Source organism: Monomorium pharaonis, chromosome 5 (assembly GCF_013373865.1).
Source record: "Monomorium pharaonis isolate MP-MQ-018 chromosome 5, ASM1337386v2, whole genome shotgun sequence".
NCBI lineage: Eukaryota > Metazoa > Arthropoda > Insecta > Hymenoptera > Formicidae > Monomorium > Monomorium pharaonis.
In genome coordinates, this window is record NC_050471.1 from 18455683 (window position 1) to 18475793 (window position 20111).

Sequence of the window (20111 nt, forward strand, 5' to 3'; positions counted from 1 at the left end):
ACACAGTAACAAACGGACACAGTGCGAAACGGACACAGTAACAAACGGACACAGACCAAATGCGCACAGAGCGAAACGGACACAGTGCGAAACGGACACAGACCAAATGCGCACAGAGCGAAACGGACACAGTGCGAAACGGACACAGACCAAATGCGCACACTGCACATGCGCACAGACCAAATGCATACACGGAAAGTCGCAAACCCATGTGATGCAGTGAATGCTTTGCACGCACACACACACACACACACACACACACACACGGGGGGTGCAAGGGGGGCCTTCGGCCCCCCTCCAGCACCCGCCCCGGCCAAGTCGCTAACCTATGTGGACTTTACTCTGCTTGCAATGTACATGGATTGCATTTGGTCCGTGCGCACGTGCAGTGTGCGCATGTGCAGTGTGCGCATTTGGTCCGTGTGCATTTGGTCCGTGCGCATTTGGTCTGTATCCGTTTCGCACTGTGTCCGTTTCGCTCTGTGCGCATTTGGTCTGTGTCCGTTTGTTACTGTGTCCGTTTCGCTCTGTTCGCATTTGGTCTGTGTCCGTTTCACACTGTGTCCGTTTCGCTCTGTGCGCATTTGGTCTGTGTCCGTTTGTTATTGTGTCTGTTTCGCACTGTGTCCGTTTGTTACTGTGTCCGTTTCGCACTGTGTCCGTTTATTACTGTGTCCGTTTGTTACTATGTCCTTTTTACTCAGCTTGCTGTGTCCGTTTATTACTGTGCGCATCTGGGACTCACTCGGGTTGTCTACTTTGTCCCAAAGTTTTGATCTAGCGTTTAAGGCCCGGTTCCACAACTCACGGTTAAATTAATTGGCCGATTATTCCATTGGAATTGACCAATCGTATTTGTTAATTCTGCTTAACGACAAATACAATTGGTCAAGTCCAATGGAATAATCGGCCAGTTAATTTAACCGTGAGTTGTGGAACCGGGTCTAAGTCACCCACTATAAGTAAAGGATCGTTCACAAACCTATTTGTTTCGTCTGTGATGTTATCTAAAAATCCGTCGAATTGCCTAAAGTTTTTATTAGGGGAGAAGTATATCCCCACTACTATTACTTTCCCCTACTTAACAATAACATAACCTTTGCCCCTACTCAGCGGAGAACATGGAACTTTTTTGTTTAATCCATTCACGTTGATGTAGACCAGAGGTCTTCTTTCTGTAAACCCATAATTTTCTTGCTTTTGTGTGACTCCATAGGGTTCTGTATATACTATGATTTCTGCATCATTTTTCCTAGCTGGTCACAACCTAATCTAACCTAACCCTAACCTAAGACCTAACCCAAGACAATATTGAACTTTTATGTTTATCTCGATCCTTTCTAATGTATTACGCGCGCGCCCACATGTTTTGAGACACCCTGTATATACTTATATTAAATATATAAATATTTAACAATATACTTTTAAAAATTGATTTCGTTTTTAGCATTTTTTCCTTTCTTAACATTTGATGTACATAAATCTAACATGCATAAAAAAATAATTTTTTATTGTACTTAAATTTTTTATTATATAACTTTTATTGTACAAAATAAATTATTATGTTTTAAGCATACATAGATTCAGTAAAAACACAAAAATAAGTTAAAACAATAATAATATGTATGCCAAATTCAAATTGCCGCGACAAGATGGCGGTACCTGCCATTAATAGGTGCATCCAGTAGCACAACCGCTCACTGAGCGGCTAAGTAGCAATTGAAGATGATTGGGTCTTACTTTTGGATCTAACAAATCATTTTCAATTGCTACTTAGCCGCTCAGTGAGTGGTTGTGCTACTAGATGCACCCAATTTCTCATTGGTTGTTAGCAATATATGCGTACGAACACACCTATATATTTTTCCATCATGGTGGCAGACATCTGTTTCCATGACAACTGATGACAAGTATCTGTAAATATACATAAGAATTAGATTGTGCTCTATTAATATGACAGAAATTATACTTTATGTTTATAATTATGTTTATAATTATAATTTATTTATGTTTATAATTATGTTTATAATTATAATTTATTTATGCATAAAATACAGTCAGTTAAATCAGTTTACTCAATAACGTAAATTTTTTAAAGAGCGAGTGTGATAATACCAATTTTAACGTTTATTTACATTTGTGTGATTTTAAATTGTAATCAAAATGAGTATATAGAGTAATATGATAAACAATGACCTTGTATTTTGATATACGAGTGCAAAATCCTGAGAGTGCTTCTATAAGCACTCTTGCAACGTGGCACAATAATTATCCATTGTTAGCTGTTGCTGCGTACTCTCAAGACAAAGGTGGTTTTGTGACTATTTACGATGATCAAGGTGAACCTGTGCAGGATGTTGAGTCACCGGGTCATGCAGTAGCACAAGTCACTGCTCTTGGCTGGCACCCCGAAAAGACTTGGCTATCGGCGGGCTGGGAGAATGGAGAATTACGAGTTAGTATCACAACATTGTGTGTGTGTGTGTGTGTGTGTGTGTGTGTGTGTGTGTGTGTGTGTGTGTGAATGATGAAGAATAATAATTATAAGTTAAAAGAAAAAAATGTATAAAAGATGGGCAAAATATAGCATGTTCTTTCAAAAAATAAATGCATTTTAAATTAAATATTAAACTATTTTTATTTTATTTTATTTATATTAATACTTTTTTAAATAATGCGTTCCTTTATTTATATATTTTTTAGAACGGTGAAGAGGATTAAGTAAGTTAATCTGTGTCTTTAATTTAATGTTTGATTTGAAACAAATTTGTTTTTAAAACATCTTATTTTGTTTATCTTTTACTTCTTTTATTGCTTTGTAAATACATGCTGCTATTCCTTATGGTAAAGAAGTCTGTTATGAGAAATATGAAGAAAAACAATTAGAAATAAATTATTATAAACAAAATTATTTTTTAAATTATTCATTATTATTATAATAAATTAAATTATTATCAGGTCTGGCCAGGAGACACTGGAACTCAGGAATTCAATGTAATAGTGACTCCTCATCGAGATTCTATTACGATTCTTCAATGGAGTCAATATGGTGGTCGCTTGGTATCTGCTGACAATGATGGTTTTATAGTTGGTTGGAAGATAGACTCTAGAGGACAACTTTTCATGATATTTCAGCATGAATTGAAGGAGTCTTTTATACAAATTGCGTTCAGGACAGTTCCGCTAAAACCAGCTGTTGATATTAGGTATACACTTTCATACAGGATTAGAAACTTGTTACTTATAACGAAATTATTATTAGCTTTTCTCAGTAACTACTTAATTTTGTTATCATTTGTAACTGTAACTTAATTACATTTGCTTTAAAGTTAATAATTACTTTTAATTATTAATTTTAAAGTTATTTTATTTTAAATTTATCATCTTTAACATGAGTTTTTATATAAATATTAAAGGTAACATTTTATTGTTTGAAACAACCTCTGAAACATTAGTTTATGATTTTACTCATGTAGTTATGATATTTTCAATTTGATGAGAACTTTTTAAAAAAACATTGATTTTATAATTTTAATTTTAAGTATACGTAATAATTTATTATAAATTATAAAAAAAAACTAGAATTTTTTTTTCTGTTTCATTGACCAGCTGGCACATTTATTAAAATAAATACTAATATAGTACAACATTTTGACAAGTTATTTGGATTCTTATCAAGTGTCCCAAAAAATAAATAGAAATTGCGACTTACATAATTTTGGAAGGTCTTACAGAAGCTACATATGAATTCATGAGTTTGTGTCAGCAAATTTATGTAATTTATCTAAAAAGTGTAAATGTATAAAATAAATTGGTAATTGTCTAGAGTAGATGATTATGAACTTACATATTGCTGTCCGATAAAAATTTATTGTAGTAATAAAATTAAAATTTAAAAAACAATAATTAACATTATGTTGTAATAAAAAAACATGTCTTGGAGCCTAAGCACATATAAACTGATCATAGTCAAGGTGAAACCTGAATATAATGTTAGTGTTACACAAATTCTATAATATTGTTATAAGTACAATTTAAATTATCAGTGTCTTTCTGTAGATTAATGATGTTTGCGCTTTTTTAATGAAGAACATCTCATCGACTTCTGTTTTCTATTTTGCATTTTACAATGCAATATCCGCAAGTCTGACCATATAATGTTATGATTATTGATTAAACGTTTAGTGATTACTGATTGCTCATGTCTGAGTAATATATCATTAAAAAAGTACAAAAAAGTACTAATGCCATTAACCTACAGAAGGATATCGATTTAAAGTATATTTACAACACAGTATTATCAAAAATTTGTGTAACATTAAAATTATATTTAACATTATATTACGCGATTTTACATTGGGTGCGTTCCACTTAATGCCCGCAACGCTCGCGAGCGTTGCTTATCCTTGTTTAATATTTGATAACCAACAAGGATGAAATGATTCCACGGTCGTTGCGAGCTTTAAGTGGAACGCATCTATTGACTATGATCAATTTATTTGTGTCTGCTTAGACCTGTGACATGTTTATTTTCTTTTACCGCATACCGTCAATTATTCTTTCAATTGTAATTTATTACTAAATGCAATAAATTTTTATATGACAACACGTATGGTTTGTTTTTTATTCCTGCACTGGCTGCACTAGTTCAAAAAGTGTGCACTAAGGGTGCGTTCGGGGAGACGCTATTAGCGCTATCAGCATCAGTTTATCCTTGTTCTACTTTTAATGAGTAATGAAGATGGACTGATGCTGGTAACGCTAATAGCGTTTCTCCGAACGCACCCTAAAGCGTTTGTTATTCCAGAACTGGTGTAACCGATACCGTTCATTATAGTGCAGGAAAACTTAGTGCATGAGTTCATTGAACTAGCTGTACTAGGTCTGAAAATTTCAAAATAAATTTAAAAGTTAAATGAAAATATAAAAGTAGAAGCTTTTTATACAGTATCGATCATTAAATATATTTTATATTTTGTTTGTAAATTAAATTATAATAGTAATTATATAAAATTACAAAAAATATTGTTTTTATAGAAGAAAGTATTTTATTTTGATATAATTTTTTTGCCCAGATAAAATTTTTAACTTAAGAAAAATGTTAATAAGTTAAAGTTTATATGTTTCAAAAATAAATAGTTAAAGTTAAAAATTAAATCATGAAAATTAATTTAAAATTAAGTTAAAACCCAGCCAGGCCTGCTAAAATCACATAACATGAAAGGTTTACAGCAAGTTTCAATTTTAACAACAATTTTATGACAAGTAATTGTCTTTTGCTTTATCTTATAAAAGTTTCGAGCAAATTTACGACAAAAGTTTTCATCACACGATGCTGTAAATAACAGAGAAAACCTAGCTTGTATGTAAATATTACGTAGAGAAATCACAAGGCTCCGGCACGATAAAAAGCAAAATTTAAGCAAATAATAGAACAAACTGTTGTACCTTTCGGTGCAACAAATATATTTTTCGGGATTCCTGCCCAAGGCGTTGGAATTCGCGGAAGGAGAGTTGGTGAAAGCCTGGTCCTTAAGTCACTAAGACACTCGTCTTTATATGTTAAAAAGTTTTTATTTCCTTTAACGTACAGTTTGGATCTCAACACGCGGACGTTGGAGATGCGCAAGCGTCGCAATAAGATACTGTGCGCAGCACTATGTTAGTAACTTGGCCGCTCGCTAGAGATTCATTCTCTCGGTTAAGTTCCGATTGATAATTATTCTAAGTCCCGCACTCGACACTTGCTCGTGGGACGCGCGTTAAGGCACGTTTGACTAATTACTGACCCGCTGCTTGCTAATGGATAGTCGCTTAAATAACATCAAGAGATAGGCATATTGGATGGGCAATGAGCCCTCGACATAATTATGTATGGTCATAACCGCACGAATCCGGCGCGCGGAAAATATTCGCGAACTTAGCAACAATTGTCAAATTGCAAATATGCATTTCCGATGAAAATGTGGCGTAATTGTTGCTAAGCTGAGATGAGTTGATTTGAGAACGATGCCTGGTGCGTTGACTGGTGCGATGGCCGGTTGACAGCGCACGAGGCATGTGTCACTTGATACCTCGCGATAACATGAAATTTCCTTGGGGAGTTTGCAATGCGCTATTCTTACTTTAGTATATCTTTGTTTTAATATTTTAATATAAGTTGTGAGTGATTCTGCCTCACTCACAACAAAACCTTGCCACATGACATGGCAATAAATTCATGGCAGAAAAAATTTTGTTAAACACGGAATAACGCCAAATTAGTAGCAAGAATAAAGTAAAACTTGCCCAGCACATTTTTGCAACAAAATTGCGACAAGGTGTATTCACAAATAGCTCAGCTTTTGCTGAAAAGACATATAGTATAACGTATATTTTATACAAATAATAGGGTTGCATTATTGGGTTTTAACAAAGACCATTTTATTTCTGGATGACTTTACTATTTACCCCGAGATGGCGCATTTCTCGTGAAAAAATTTACTTACTGAGTGAATAAAAGGGGCTCGTCGAGAACAGAGAATCAAGTATGATTGCACCATTCACATATTAGTCCAATATTTCATTGATCTTAATTTCGACAAGATTTGCCCTGTTCTTGCCACAAATTTGTTATCATGTTATGTACAGCAAGGTTTGCTCTGTTCTTGTCACAAATTTGCTATCATATTGCGTACGGCAAAATTTGCCTTGTTCTTGCTACAAATTTGTTATTCCGCTTTACTAGCAACTTTTACCCTGTTATTTGCATAAAATATGCGTTATACTATTTATGCCTTTCCAGCAAAAGCTAAGCTTAATGCGGACACACCTTGTCATAATTTTGCTGCAAAAATTTGCTCGTGTTTGCTAGCTGGGAAGTCATTAACTTTTTAATTTTATTATTAATTTTCAATTTTTAACTAGTTACTACAAAACTCTGAAGTTTAATTATATATTTAGATATATTCAGAGTATATATATTATAGTATATAATTATATAGGGTGAGGAAAAAGTATATGCCCAGATAGCCAAGCCTGCAGGAACAGATTTTGAGAAGAGCATGCTATCAATTTTTGACGACAGAATGGCAAAAAATTTTATACAGAGTCTGTAATATCCAACGATGTCGGCAAACTGCTGTCAGAAATCAAGCAGAGCTTGCTAACATAATCTGACAACATATTGGCAGCAGAAATCGAGCAAAACCTGCTGATATAACTGACAGCAGATTGGCAACAGAAATCGAGCAGAGCCTGTTGACATAACCTGTAGGCAGATCGGCAGCAGAAATCGAACAGTATGTCCGTTAATTACTTTATAATCTTAATTGCCATTTAAATGCCAATTTAAAACTTGCATTAATATGTTTCTATAGAGAAAAACGTAAGAAAAAAGGTTGCGGCAGTAGAAATTATTGAGAAATTAAATTATATTATTGTCTAATACTTTTGGCCAATCCTGTATACATACATATATTTCTAATATATTAGGGATCGTAAGGAAATAAAATTATTATTAATTGTCAATGCATTTTTAATAAGAGTTTAATTGTTCTCTCGCCGATATACATTGTATTGAAAGATTTAGTACTTTATTGTATTGGGCTACCGCGCGATAACGGTAAATTTGAAATAACAGAAATGATGCCTAAACTCTTATTAAAAATGTATTGACAATAATAATAATTTTATTTCCTTACGATCCCTAATTATATAGAAATATATGTATGTATACAGGCTTGGCCAAAAGTATTAGGCAGCTATATTTTTTTAATTTATCTGAAGTTCTTTTATCTATATTATTTCCTATTGGTTACTTGTATTATACATAAGTTTAAAGTATATATATATAATACCGGCAACCACTAGAAAATAATACAGATAAAAGAATTTCAGATAAATTAAAAAAGCCCAGACAATACGCTTGTTAGAAAACTTTAAGAGAACTTTTTAAAGAAAACATTTAGATATCTTGGAAATGATGTCAAAATGGTAACATTTATCAGAGATATCTAAGAGAGGTCTTTGAGATATCTTATTGAAGAGTTTCATTTAAGTTTCTTAAAAATGTTATCCTTATGACATCAGCTAAATGATATCAGCTTAATGTCTCATAAAATAAAGATATCACACAATGCTGTCCGATTTTTGAGCCGTCCATGCGCGTCGTAGCAGAAATCAGACAACATTATAACATCCTGAATGAGAAATCCATTTGATATTTAAAAAAATTATCATAAAGATAATGTTTTCAAAAATTACGGTTTGTCTACAATTACTGCGCACAAAAAAATGCACAAAATCTAAATTCATCATGTACTGAACAAAAACAGGATAATAGATGTACAATTAATTTTTCTTAGAATATATGATCTATATAGTTAACCATCTAATTTAACTATTTGAACGCTTCAAAGTATTAATGCTAAATAGATCGCAATTTCCATAAAATTATTATGGAAAAAGATAAATTTAACAATGAAATTAATAAGTAAATAAATTAATGCTATTTATTTTTAATATGTTTTGCAAAATTTAATTGCTTTTATAAAAAATAATATAATTGTGTCAGTTTATAACATATTGGTATATGTAGACAATAACAAGTACCCATGTCGATGAGCCAAATTGGCGTAGCAGATAGAGTACAAGGTTCGTCATCCTAAGGTCCCGGGTTCAAAACCAGCGCAAGTAAGAATAAAATATAATAATTTAAATTTAATTAATTAATAAAAATTTGTCCTAAATTTAGTATGTACTGTTAATAAAAATAATTTAAAAAAAATGAAATTTTTATTTTATTTTTTTATTTCTAGTTGCACTTAAAAGATATCCGATTTAAGAAATCTTTTAGATATCTGCTTGATTTCTGCTGCCAATCTGCTGTCAGATTATGTCAGCAGATCCTGCTCGGTTTCTGCTATCAATTTGCTGGCATAGCATGTTAGCAGGCTCTGTTTGATTTCTGCTGCCAATCTGTCGTCAGGGTTATGTCAGCAAATCCTGCTCGGTTTCTGCAATCAATCTACTGGCATGCCATGCCAACAGGCTTTGTCGACAAATCCTGAGCTTAATGCGGACACAGAATGCTATGGATCTGCAATGGGTATCTGATTGAATTTGCTGCCAATCTGCTCGCAATCTGCTAGCATTTTGCTATTAGGGTGGAAACCCCTAAATATTTCGGAAATTACGCATTTCAGAAAGAAATGTTTCAGACAAAAGTTGTAAGTTCGAAAAGGGTCCATTTATTGATCAGTTTGACTTTGCATGGCGTCGTCAAGATCAGGACAAGGTTACCTTGAATTTTTTAAATGAGATTCCCTATTTTTTATTGCATATTCTTGTAGCCCTTGTCGAGACGTTTCCAAAACACTACAATAAGTTTTTTTTGGTTAAGCATTTCCTGAGATATTTTAAAATTTGTTATGATACTTTTTAGTACAAAATACGAAATATCTCGTAAAGGAGAACAATCTGGCCATCTAAGGCAAGATCGGAGGAAGATTTTAAAAAACAACGAACAATGTAAATACTCAATAATTGAGATCTATCTGATATATCAATTATTGAGTAGATTCTATCAGTATCTGTTGTTTTCACGGCTACTCAATATCAGTCGCTTTCACGGCTACTCAGTATTTGTTGTTTTCATGACTATTTATTATTAGTCACTTTCACGGCTGCTCAGTATCTGTTGTTTTCGCAGTTACTCAGTATCTGTTGTTTTTACAGCTACTCAATATCTGTTGTTTTTACGACACAACAGTTACGTATTAATTCTTTAATTATTAGAGTACATATTTTGCATTGTTCGTATTATTTTGTCAAAATGCAACACCTTACTAAACGTGAACGAATATCTCTTTTCATGATAAGGAATTGGGGAAACAGATAAAAGTCGTATAATGATGTTAGGCAGCTTTTCAATGCAATGTTCCGGAATGAAAATACAAGTATCTCGAAATTTACAGTTTATAAAACAATTCGACGTTTTGAAAATATTGGTAGCGTTAAAAACCGCTCAAAAACAGACAGCAACCAGCAACAGCAACAAATCCCGAGAAGTTATCGAATGTTTTGCAATCCTTTGTAGAGAATCCACATAGTTCCACCCGCAGAACAGCCGTAGAACATGAAATAGATCAGAAGTCGGTTTGCAAAATATTAAAACAATAAATTCCATTCATACAAAGTTTATTTAGTACAGTGCTTAACGTTAGTTGCCCTTTTCAGGCAGATTTCGACCTTGCGACGGCTGAGCCATCGATCGCGCGTGAACGCCTCAGGCGCGTTGCGATAAAAAACTATACTGGGGGTCGTACCTAAAATATTTCTCTTGTTAAATACTTTTTATTTTTATTAAATAATTGAATAATAATAATTTTATTATTAATATATGTTACGTATATAAAACTATTTTACGTATATAAAATATGTTATCATAATATATTTTTGATGAAATATAATTACAATTTTGACAATAGCTTTTTACATCACCCGTAAAGTACTATTGTTCGATACATTTTTTAAAAAAATAATTTCTCTAGTAGGCCTATTCCACTAATTATAATAATAATAAAACGTTATAACATAACAAATAAGAAAACAACTTTTTTATAAAATGGAAAAAGTAATTTGAAAAAACTGAAGCCGATTTGTGTATAATTTAATATAAATTAATTTAATATAATTAATTTAATGTAATATAAAAAAATTTGCGATTTTCTAAGTTATTTGTACGATTTTACTAAAGACGGTATATCTGCAAAGATTTTAAAAGCACTAACTCGCATCAGCGAAGATAATGTTTTATCGCTTAAAGAAAAACGTTTTTTTGTTTTCGTAATTTTATTTTTTAATTTTTTTAATGGAACATAACATAATATATCTAAAATTTTGAAAAATTTTACCCTTTTTCTAACCGTGCTTTTAAAGCAAGGTCGCATTGCAAATCACAAAGCTTTGTCTGAAATTCTAAGCTTTGTTCCTTGATTTATACAGTGAGGGGATTCTCAAAAAGTACTAACTCTTTTCTTAATATTTCGAAATCAGTAAAATGGGTATTAAATTAAGGGGTAACACCACTGTAAAAATCTAAAATAAAGCGTTTTTTGCCATTTTTTTTTTTAAATGGAAGGAAAAGTAAGAGGATAATAATATTCAAGGATGTTATTAATCATGTCTTCAAGTACTAAAAAAAAATAGTTATTCAAAAATAGTACAAAATGGCGACGCTGGAGTCATTCTCGTGAAGCATGTTGAATCTGCGGAACGCAGTGTAACTGATGCAAATTTGAATTTGGAAAAAAACAAAAAATTTTCTCTTAATCTATATGAGTATAGCTAGAGAAATACGTAGGGGATTTTGAAAATATTAATTTTTGTGTGATTGGCGAGCATTTAAAGTAACAAGTTCAATTTTTGACAAAAAAAAGGACAATTATTTGTCAATAAATTTTTCGTTTCTAAGTTTTTCAAAACATATAAAACGCGAATCAAATTCTGCTACAAGGCTATCTATAAAATGCATGTATTCTTTGAAATTACAATTACTGTCATATTCTTTAAGAAGAATCTGACAAGAAGGAAAAAAAAAGAAAAATGTTATTATTTAAATGAGATTTGAATAGCTGTAATTTTTTACGAAAAGAATCGACATGACTAACTAATTAAATATTTTGATTCGGTCTTTGTATCTTTAAATTTAGAAGTCTGAGTTGATTAGTTATGTCAGTAATAAAAGCGAGTTCGGAAAGAATTGCTGTATTTTTCAAAAAGGAGATATATTCTTCAAATTTTTGATTATTCATTTCTTGCAAGAAAAGGGGGATCTTTTTTCTTATTGCAAAAAATGTTTCCAAACATTTTGCAGCACTAAGCCAACGTACTAGCTTATTTTTGTACCTGTCATACTTTTTACGCCGTCAGTCGTAATCGAAAAATATTTACGAATATCTAAAAAAAAATGTTTCATACAAAAGTTTTACGGCATAAATACCTCTATTTAACTATGCTATTTATTTTAATCAAAAAAATTTTTTTTTCAAAGAAAAAAATTTGTTTTTGAAAAAAAATTTTTTTTTAAATAAATAACATAGTTAAATAGAGGTATTTATACTGTAAAACTTTTGTATGAAACATTTTTTAATACTTTGTTTAGTTTACGAGATATATCCAGAAAAGGCAAAAATTCAACATTTTTGAAGGGTGGTTTCAACCCTTTAAACCGTTTATAAGCACCAACTTTTAATTTCTAAATTCATGTATTCACCCCCTCTACATTTATGCCAAGTTTCATTAAAATCAGAATTTTCGGGTTCGCGAGGTTCCCTTGTGAGTATTTTTACTCGAATCATACAAAATGATTTTTCATGTGTCGAGGAGCTTTTAGATTTTGTATGCTTACGTGACACAACAACGAGTCTCGATATTTTTTTGGCAGTCGAAGACTTAAAAAATTTAATGTAGATTTTCGTAAATGTTTTTCGATTACGACTGACGGCGCAAAAAGTATGACAGGTACAAAAGTGGGATTTGCCAGAATTAAAGCAACGAAATATTAATATTCCAATTATACACTGCATAATACACCAAGAAGCACTAAGTAATAAGGCAGTAAAACTGTACTGGAGCTATAGAAACGGTAACAAAAATAATTAACGTTATTAAAGGTGGAGATAAATTTTTATTCCATCGAAAATTACAATTATTTCTTGAAGAACATAATGCTGTTTATACCGATGTCCCACTTAATTGTCCAGTACGTTGGCTTAGTGCTGCAAAATGTTTTGGAAACATTTTTTGCAATAAGAAAAGAGATCCTCCTTTTCTTGCAAGAAATGAATAATAAAAAATTTGAGGAATATATCTCCTTTTTGAAAAATACAGCATTTCTTTCCGAACTCGCTTTTATTACTGACATGAGTAATCAACTCAAACTTCTAAATTTAAAGCTGCAAAGACCGAAAATATTTCTCAATTAGTTAGTCATGTCGATTCTTTTCGTAGAAAATTACAGCTATTCAAATCTCATTTAAATAATAACATTTTTTATTTTTTTTCCTTCTTGTCAGATTCTTCTTGAAGAATATGACAGTAATTGTAATTTCAAAGAATACATGCATTTTAAAGATAGCCTTATAACAGAATTTGATTCGCATTTTATATGTTTTAAAAAACTTAGAAACAAATTAATTCTTTTTGAAAATTCTCTTACAGCGCCAATCGAAGAACAGCATCTTGATTTGCAAAATGAATTATGCGATCTACAAAATGATATATCATTAAAAACAATTAACAAAACCGGTGTTGATTTTTTAAAAATTTTATCAAAGTCGTCCTATTCCAAACTTTATGATTTTGGTCTTTGAATATATTTTATGTTTGGGTCCACATATTTATGCGAGACTTCATTTTCCAAAATGAAAATTATACAAAATGAAAAACGTTCCCGTTTAAGCAACAATTCCTTACTGTGTCTTATGCGGCTTGCTACGAGCAATATAAAAGTCTCTGATATTTCTTCTCTTGCTTGTAAAAGATCTCGAAAATCTTAAATTTTTTATTTAATTATTTAATTCTATTCCTATTTATTCATTCAAAAGGTCATTTTTGTCATCAGTGGATTAGGCCTACTGGGGATAAAAAACACTTTAAAAAAAAACGCGTCGACAATAGTACTTCATGGGTGACGAGGAAAGCTATTTGAAAGATACATTTACGAGAGATACGTTCCTGAGACTCGCACGGTTGGTAGGCCGCGCGCGCGGCACGCGGAGCAAGACGAATAGTGGGAGGCAGAGCCCGCTGAAATCGGCCAAGAAGTGCATTTCTTGCCGACCTGTTTTATATTATAACATTTTATATATGTAAAATAGTTTTATATACATAACATATATTAATAATAAAATTATTAATATTCAATTATTTAATAAAAATAAAAAGTACTTAACGAGGAAAATATTTTAGATACAACCCTTTTGTACAAGAGCGCTGAAACGTGTTGGAAGGAGTGCGAATCGGCGGTGGAGAAAAGCGGATACGAATTGAGTTAAATGAGATGCACTTAATTCTCACAATCACATTTATTTCTTTTGTCACATAAATAACAGTTGATTTCTTATAATTGTCGTTATCACTAACGAAATTGCTTTCAGAGTTTTACTCGTCACGCTGGACGAGAAGAAGGAAAGAAAAAAAGGCGGTGATCAACTCCGATCAGAAAAACGTTGTCGCGGCGATAATCCGAGGTCAATCGCTTCTGCTGTGCGCGATCGCGGTTCGAAGTATTTTATTAGCTCCCGGGCTGGCAGCGTGATGGAATCTTTGGTGCGTGCGCTGGCCGAGCATGCGGAGCGAAGTGTCTGTCATGCAAACCTTTACCAAGTGTGTACAGCACAGGCTTATCTGTTGTGATAAACAAAGAAGGAAGGTCGATAATAATCCATCGAATTTTACAATGCCTATGCTGTACAGAGTTCGCGAAAAGCTAAAGCTTTAACGATTCTGAACACCTCCAGTATACTTCTTTAGAGTGACCCAGTATACTTGTTTAGTCGTGCCTGAGGCGTTCACATATGTTCGGCGGCTGGGCCGTCAACGAGCGGTAGTGGAGGAACGGTGGGCGTCGCCTCTGAAATCTGCTCGAATAGGGCAACTAACGTCGGGCACTGATTTAGTACAAGAGCTGAATGAAGACGATTTTGATCGACGTCTAGACGTTTTGTGATCTAATAATGGAAAGAATAGATGCAGAACCTGATCTTCTTTACAACATAGTTTTTTCAGACGAAGCAACGTTTGAAATTAACGGTAATATTAATCGACACAATTGTAGATTTTGGTCGGATATAAATTTTTATTGGAAACTAGAATTTCATACTCAATATCAGGATAAAGTAAATGTTTGGGCAGATATTTTAAATAATACTTTGATAGGTCCATTCTTTATTGAAGAAAGTTTAAATACTGTAATGTATGAAGATATGTTGAGAAACCAAATAATTCCTGCGATAAGGGCTATTGTTAGTGAAGACATTGAGAACACTTGGTTTAAACGGGGTGGTGCTGCGCCACACTATGCAAGAAATGTTCGTAATTATTTGAATGTAGTCTTCGCTGAAAGATAAATAGGGAGGAGAGGTCCTATTGAGTGGCCAGCTCGATTGCCAGACCTCTCACCTCTCGACTATTTTCTATGCTGCTACCTGAAGAGTAAAGTTTATGTTACAAAACCACAGGATCTGTGTCGTCGAATCCTTGATGAAGCTGTGCTCATTCCCATTGATTACATTAGGAACGCTACTTCAGGATTTGACGATCGACTAGCACACTGTCAAACTGTGAATGGTGGACACTTTGAAAATTTGTTGTGAACTTGCTTTGAAAAGGTAGATCCTTCATTGATCTTGCCTTAACTGGCCGGATATTTTCCGATTTTGCCTTAACTGGCCGGATCCTTCCTTGATCTTACCTTAACTAACCAGATCTTTTCCGTTTTTGCCTTAACTGGCCGGATCTTTCCTCGATCTTACCTTAGATGACATATCCATACATAATGTACCTCTTGTACATAACTGAATAACCGATTGGACTGTGACGTCTGCTATATATATACATTGATCGTCAAGTGGAATGCAATATATACATATATATATCAGTAAATGTCACATATAGTTGCTACGAGTAATTTGTTGACATTTTTTAAATGTTTATATAATACTTAATAGATACTAATAGATATCATTATATGCACTTGAAATGAGGTTATATCAAAGTAATACTTACAAAAAGAAATGTATGCCCCAAAAAGAAATGTGTCCTTTCTTATATACATTTGGACATCCTTTTATTACGCACTTTATTGTCATTTTATCTTCTTTGATACGTTGTAGTAGCAAAAAAAGAATAATGCTTTCAGCGTATAAGCATACATAAGCGCCCAAAGGGAACGCTGTCATAATATATAAATGTATATATATACACACACGCACACATATATATATATATATATATATATATATATATATAACGTGGATATTTCTGTATAATGAAACTAAACAAAATTACTTTTTTTTAAAAGGTTAAAAAACGCGTCAAGTGTGTATGCTTCTTTAAGGAAAAAGCTATAAATAAAAGAACAAAAAATTTGTTTTTTTTTTTTTTACAAAAATAATGTTATGAAGTAAATGCGCCAAATATAAGAACATACAAAATTTTTTAATTATTTTATATATTACAAAAAAGCGCTTAACCTTAATCGCTAAAACGGGTCGTTAAAACCTAATGACCCATTAATGTCACACAATATGGAAATTATTTGTACAAATGAAGTAATGAAAAAATAATAACCAATCGTCAAAAACTTTATAAGGATGAAAAAGATATATCAAATACATAAATACATTACAAAATGGTACGGAATCAATACAACTAGCCAAGTATATAAAAAAAAAGACTTAGAAAAGCAACGGAAAGAGTAACGAATCGTTACTTTTTTAGTAACGGTGAAAAATGTAACTAGTTACTTTTGAGAATCAATAACAAGCAACGGTAACTAGTTACATTTTTTACTTGGTAATGAGTAATGGTAACTAGTTACTTTTAAAAAGAAACTTTCCCATACCTGATAAATTAATCTATGAGAGTAATATATGAGAGAAATAATGTCTCAGATTGTCTAGATTACAAGTAATTACGAGTAAGATTAAAGATTACTCATTTCAATTTACAGTTTTAGATTCTTAATTTACCTTAAAGGAGCACATTCATACACTTGTAGCTTTTTCTACGATTTTTAAAAATAATATTTTTGGATAATGTTTGACAGCTGTCAAAATTCAATTGCAATGACAGTTACTTTCGCAACACGAAATGAGTCAAGCAAAAAACGAAAAAAATGGTGTGATACATAGGCTGATACGTACTTCACAGTACACACTGATTTTTTAATGGACTAAATATTACAGACGCGCGTTTTACGCGCGCTATTTAACTTTTTATTTTTTACTTTTTAAAAATAAATTGCGATAATTGTATAGATAACATTAATTCAAATTATCATTTGTTAATTCCGCGATGACAGTCAACATTGTCACAATTTGACAGTTTGTCAAAATTTAATCGCAATGATAGTTATTCTCGTAACACAAAATAAGCGCTGCAAGGAAATCGATCAGCTTCGTGGAAAATTGTCTACAATAAAATCGGTAACATCTCCTTTTTAAGAGTGGATTATTATTTATATGGTTTACATCAATGCTCGGAATTAGTTGCACATTTCGGGCCGATTCCTGAGGCACCGCCTGCTATATCTCCACTACCGTTCTAGGCTCGACGGCCGAGCCACCGATCGTGCGCGTGACGCTGTGTCTCAGGAGCTCCCTTTGATAAATATACCTGGATCCGCTTGATTAAAAATTTCTTTGCGCTGTGAATAATTTTTATTTTTACTGATAATTAAAGTTATTGATATTATACAGGGTGTCCCAGAATGAATAATTTTTATTTTATAGAATGAAAGAGAATAAAATTTTAAACTAAATGTTCCTTTAAAAATTTTGGCTTAGACTATTATTTACTAAATTATTAATAAATAAAATTGATCAATCAAACGGCGCGCGGCCGGCATACGCAGCAGCGTAGCGTGCCATGTGGCTCCACGGGCTCTCCACGCGCTTATTACACATTCTCTTACTTAAAACTTTATTTTTATTTTTTATATTAATGAATAAATAAATAAATTTAAATTAATAAATAAATAGAGAAATAAATAACTAAATAAACTAATAAGTAAATAGATAAAAATAAATAAAATTAGAAATTGTTTTAATAATTTATTATTTTTTATTTTTAGTTGTTAATTATTTATTTGTGTACTTGTATTTATTTAATTATTTAAAATATTTATTTGATTTAATTACTTAATTCTCATAGTTGATTTGGCAGCGATAGACAAAATTAACTACGGAGAGTGTGTTATACAAAGATATAAAAAAAATTGTTGATAAAAAGTATTAAAATAAATTGTTAGTAAACAATTTGTTTAAACAATTTTTTAAAGAATTATTTCAGCATGTGTTTTTTTTAATTATTAGAGTGATTTTTTTGTAGCAAAGGAGCTATCAATTTTTACTTAAAAACAGTTTTAAAAAAAATGTTTAAACAATTTCTTAAATAATTTCTTAATATCGATATGCATCATGCGTTCCTTATGCAATTTTTCCCGTAGAATTCGGTGCTATTATTTTAAATTCAATTAATAAAAATAATTCGTATTCTACCATTTTTTATTTTTTTCTTATTATTTGAAAACATTTTTTAAAGAGGAGAGGAAGGAGTAAAATAAATTAAAATTTTTTTTTATTTAAAAGTAAAACATTTTTACGTAAATTGCGGCTAAGATTTGTTCCACGTTTTAGGTTTTTGTGGCCCTAAAAACACATGCTGAAATAATTCTTTAAAAAATTGTTTAAACAAATTGTTTACTAACAATTTATTTTAATACTTTTTATAAACAATTTTTTTTATACCTTTGTATAACACACTCTCTGTAGTTAATTTTGTCTATCGTTGTTAAGTCAACTATAAGAATTAAGTAATTGAATCAAATAAATATTTTAAATAATTAAATAAATACAAGTACACAAATAAATAATTAACAACTAAAAATAAAAAATAATAAGGAATTGAAATAATTTCTAATTTAATTTATTTTTATTTATTTACTTATTAGTTTACTTAGTTATTTATTTCTTTATTTATTTATTAATTTAAGTTTATTTATTTAATTATTCATTAATATAAAAAATAAAAATAAAGCTTTAAGTAACGGAATGTTGAATAAGCGCGTGGAGAGCCCGTAGAGCCACATGGCACGCTACGCTGCTGCGTATGCCGGCCGCGCGCCGTCTGATTGATTAACTTTATTTATTAATAATTCAGTAAATAATAGTCTAAGCCAAAATTTTTAAAGAAACTTTTAGTTTAAAATTTTATTTTCTTTCACTCTGTAAAATAAAAATTATTCATTCTGGGACACCCTGTATATACATTTATAAATATCTTTGTATGTATACATGTATATATATTTAGCAATAATATAATGTAAAAATTGCAATTTTGTCAATAGTTCTCCACATTACTTACAAGTAATACTAGGGAAGTGCCATACGACGATTTTCCTGAAACTTGGCATACAAGTAGTACATGGAAAACTATTGCACACGTATATTGTTATATTGAGTCGCATTCATTTGACCAACAATCACTTGACCGACAGTTCACTTGATCGACACCACTTGGTTGACAGTACACTTGACCGACACGATCATTTGACCGACAGTTCACTTAACCGACACCACTTGGCCGACACACTTGCCCTGAGTGAGTCCCAGTGCGCACAGTAATAAATGGACACAGCAGGCTGAGTGAAACGGACACAGTAACAAACAGACACAGACCAAACGGACACAGTAACAAATGCGCACAGATCAAATGCGCACGGACCAAATGCGCACAGACCAAACGGTCACAGTAACCAACAGACTTACCACATGGGTTGCGACTTCTCAGGGCATTCCTACCGATGGGTGGGTGCGGGAGGGGGGAGAAGCCCCCTTTGCACCCCCCCCCCGTGTGTGTGTATGTGTGTGTGTGCAAAGTATTTTCTGCACCACATGGGTTTGCGACTGTGCGCATTTGATCTGTGCGCATTTGTTACTGTGTTCGTTTGTTACTGTGCGCATCTGGAACTCACTCAGGGCAAGTGTGTCGGCCAAGTAGTGTCGGTTAAGTGAACTGTCGGTCAAATGATCGTATCGGTTAAGTGTACTTGTCGGTCATGTAATTGTCGATTAGGTGATACTGTCTGTCAAGTGTGCTGTCGGCCAAACTGTGTCGGTCAAATGAACTGTCGGTCAAATAATCGTGTCGGTTAAATGTACTTGTCGGTCATGTAATTGTCGACTAAGTAATACTGTCGGTTGAGTGTACTGTCGGCCAAACGGTGTCGGTCAAATGATTGTCGGTCAAGTGTACTGGACCCGTTATATCAACCCGAAAGCCGTTTGAAGGATAGAAATTACCCTTATCGATTTTGGGGGTAGGCTCGATTATTTTACGAATTA

The 20111-nt window shown here is 32.3% G+C and overlaps 1 protein-coding gene and 1 long non-coding RNA gene across 4 annotated transcripts in view; one reads left to right on the plus strand and one right to left on the minus strand.

Annotated features, from left to right (window-relative positions):
* Positions 1-1504: 1504 nt before the first annotated feature.
* LOC114254552 lies at positions 1505-16671 on the minus strand. Of its 3 annotated transcripts, none has more exons than XR_004963201.1 (4): positions 16389-16671; positions 15772-15937; positions 2197-2433; positions 1505-1914 (listed from the first exon to the last, which is right to left on the minus strand). It is a non-coding gene; the product is annotated as an uncharacterized LOC114254552 (long non-coding RNA). The 3 variants fall into 3 exon arrangements; XR_004963200.1 differs by lacking the exons at positions 15772-15937; positions 16389-16671 and adding exons at positions 3848-3853; positions 4548-5023; XR_004963202.1 differs by lacking the exons at positions 15772-15937; positions 16389-16671 and adding an exon at positions 4548-5024.
* Positions 1923-20111, plus strand: part of LOC105832659 (intraflagellar transport protein 140 homolog) — a 164527-nt gene continuing 146338 nt past the window's right edge. Inside the window, exons 1-2 of the mRNA XM_036286695.1 lie at positions 1923-2455; positions 2959-3206. Of these exons, the coding sequence (XP_036142588.1) occupies positions 2192-2455; positions 2959-3206 (512 nt within the window). The 5' untranslated portion in view covers positions 1923-2191. The remainder of the gene's footprint in view (positions 2456-2958; positions 3207-20111) is intronic.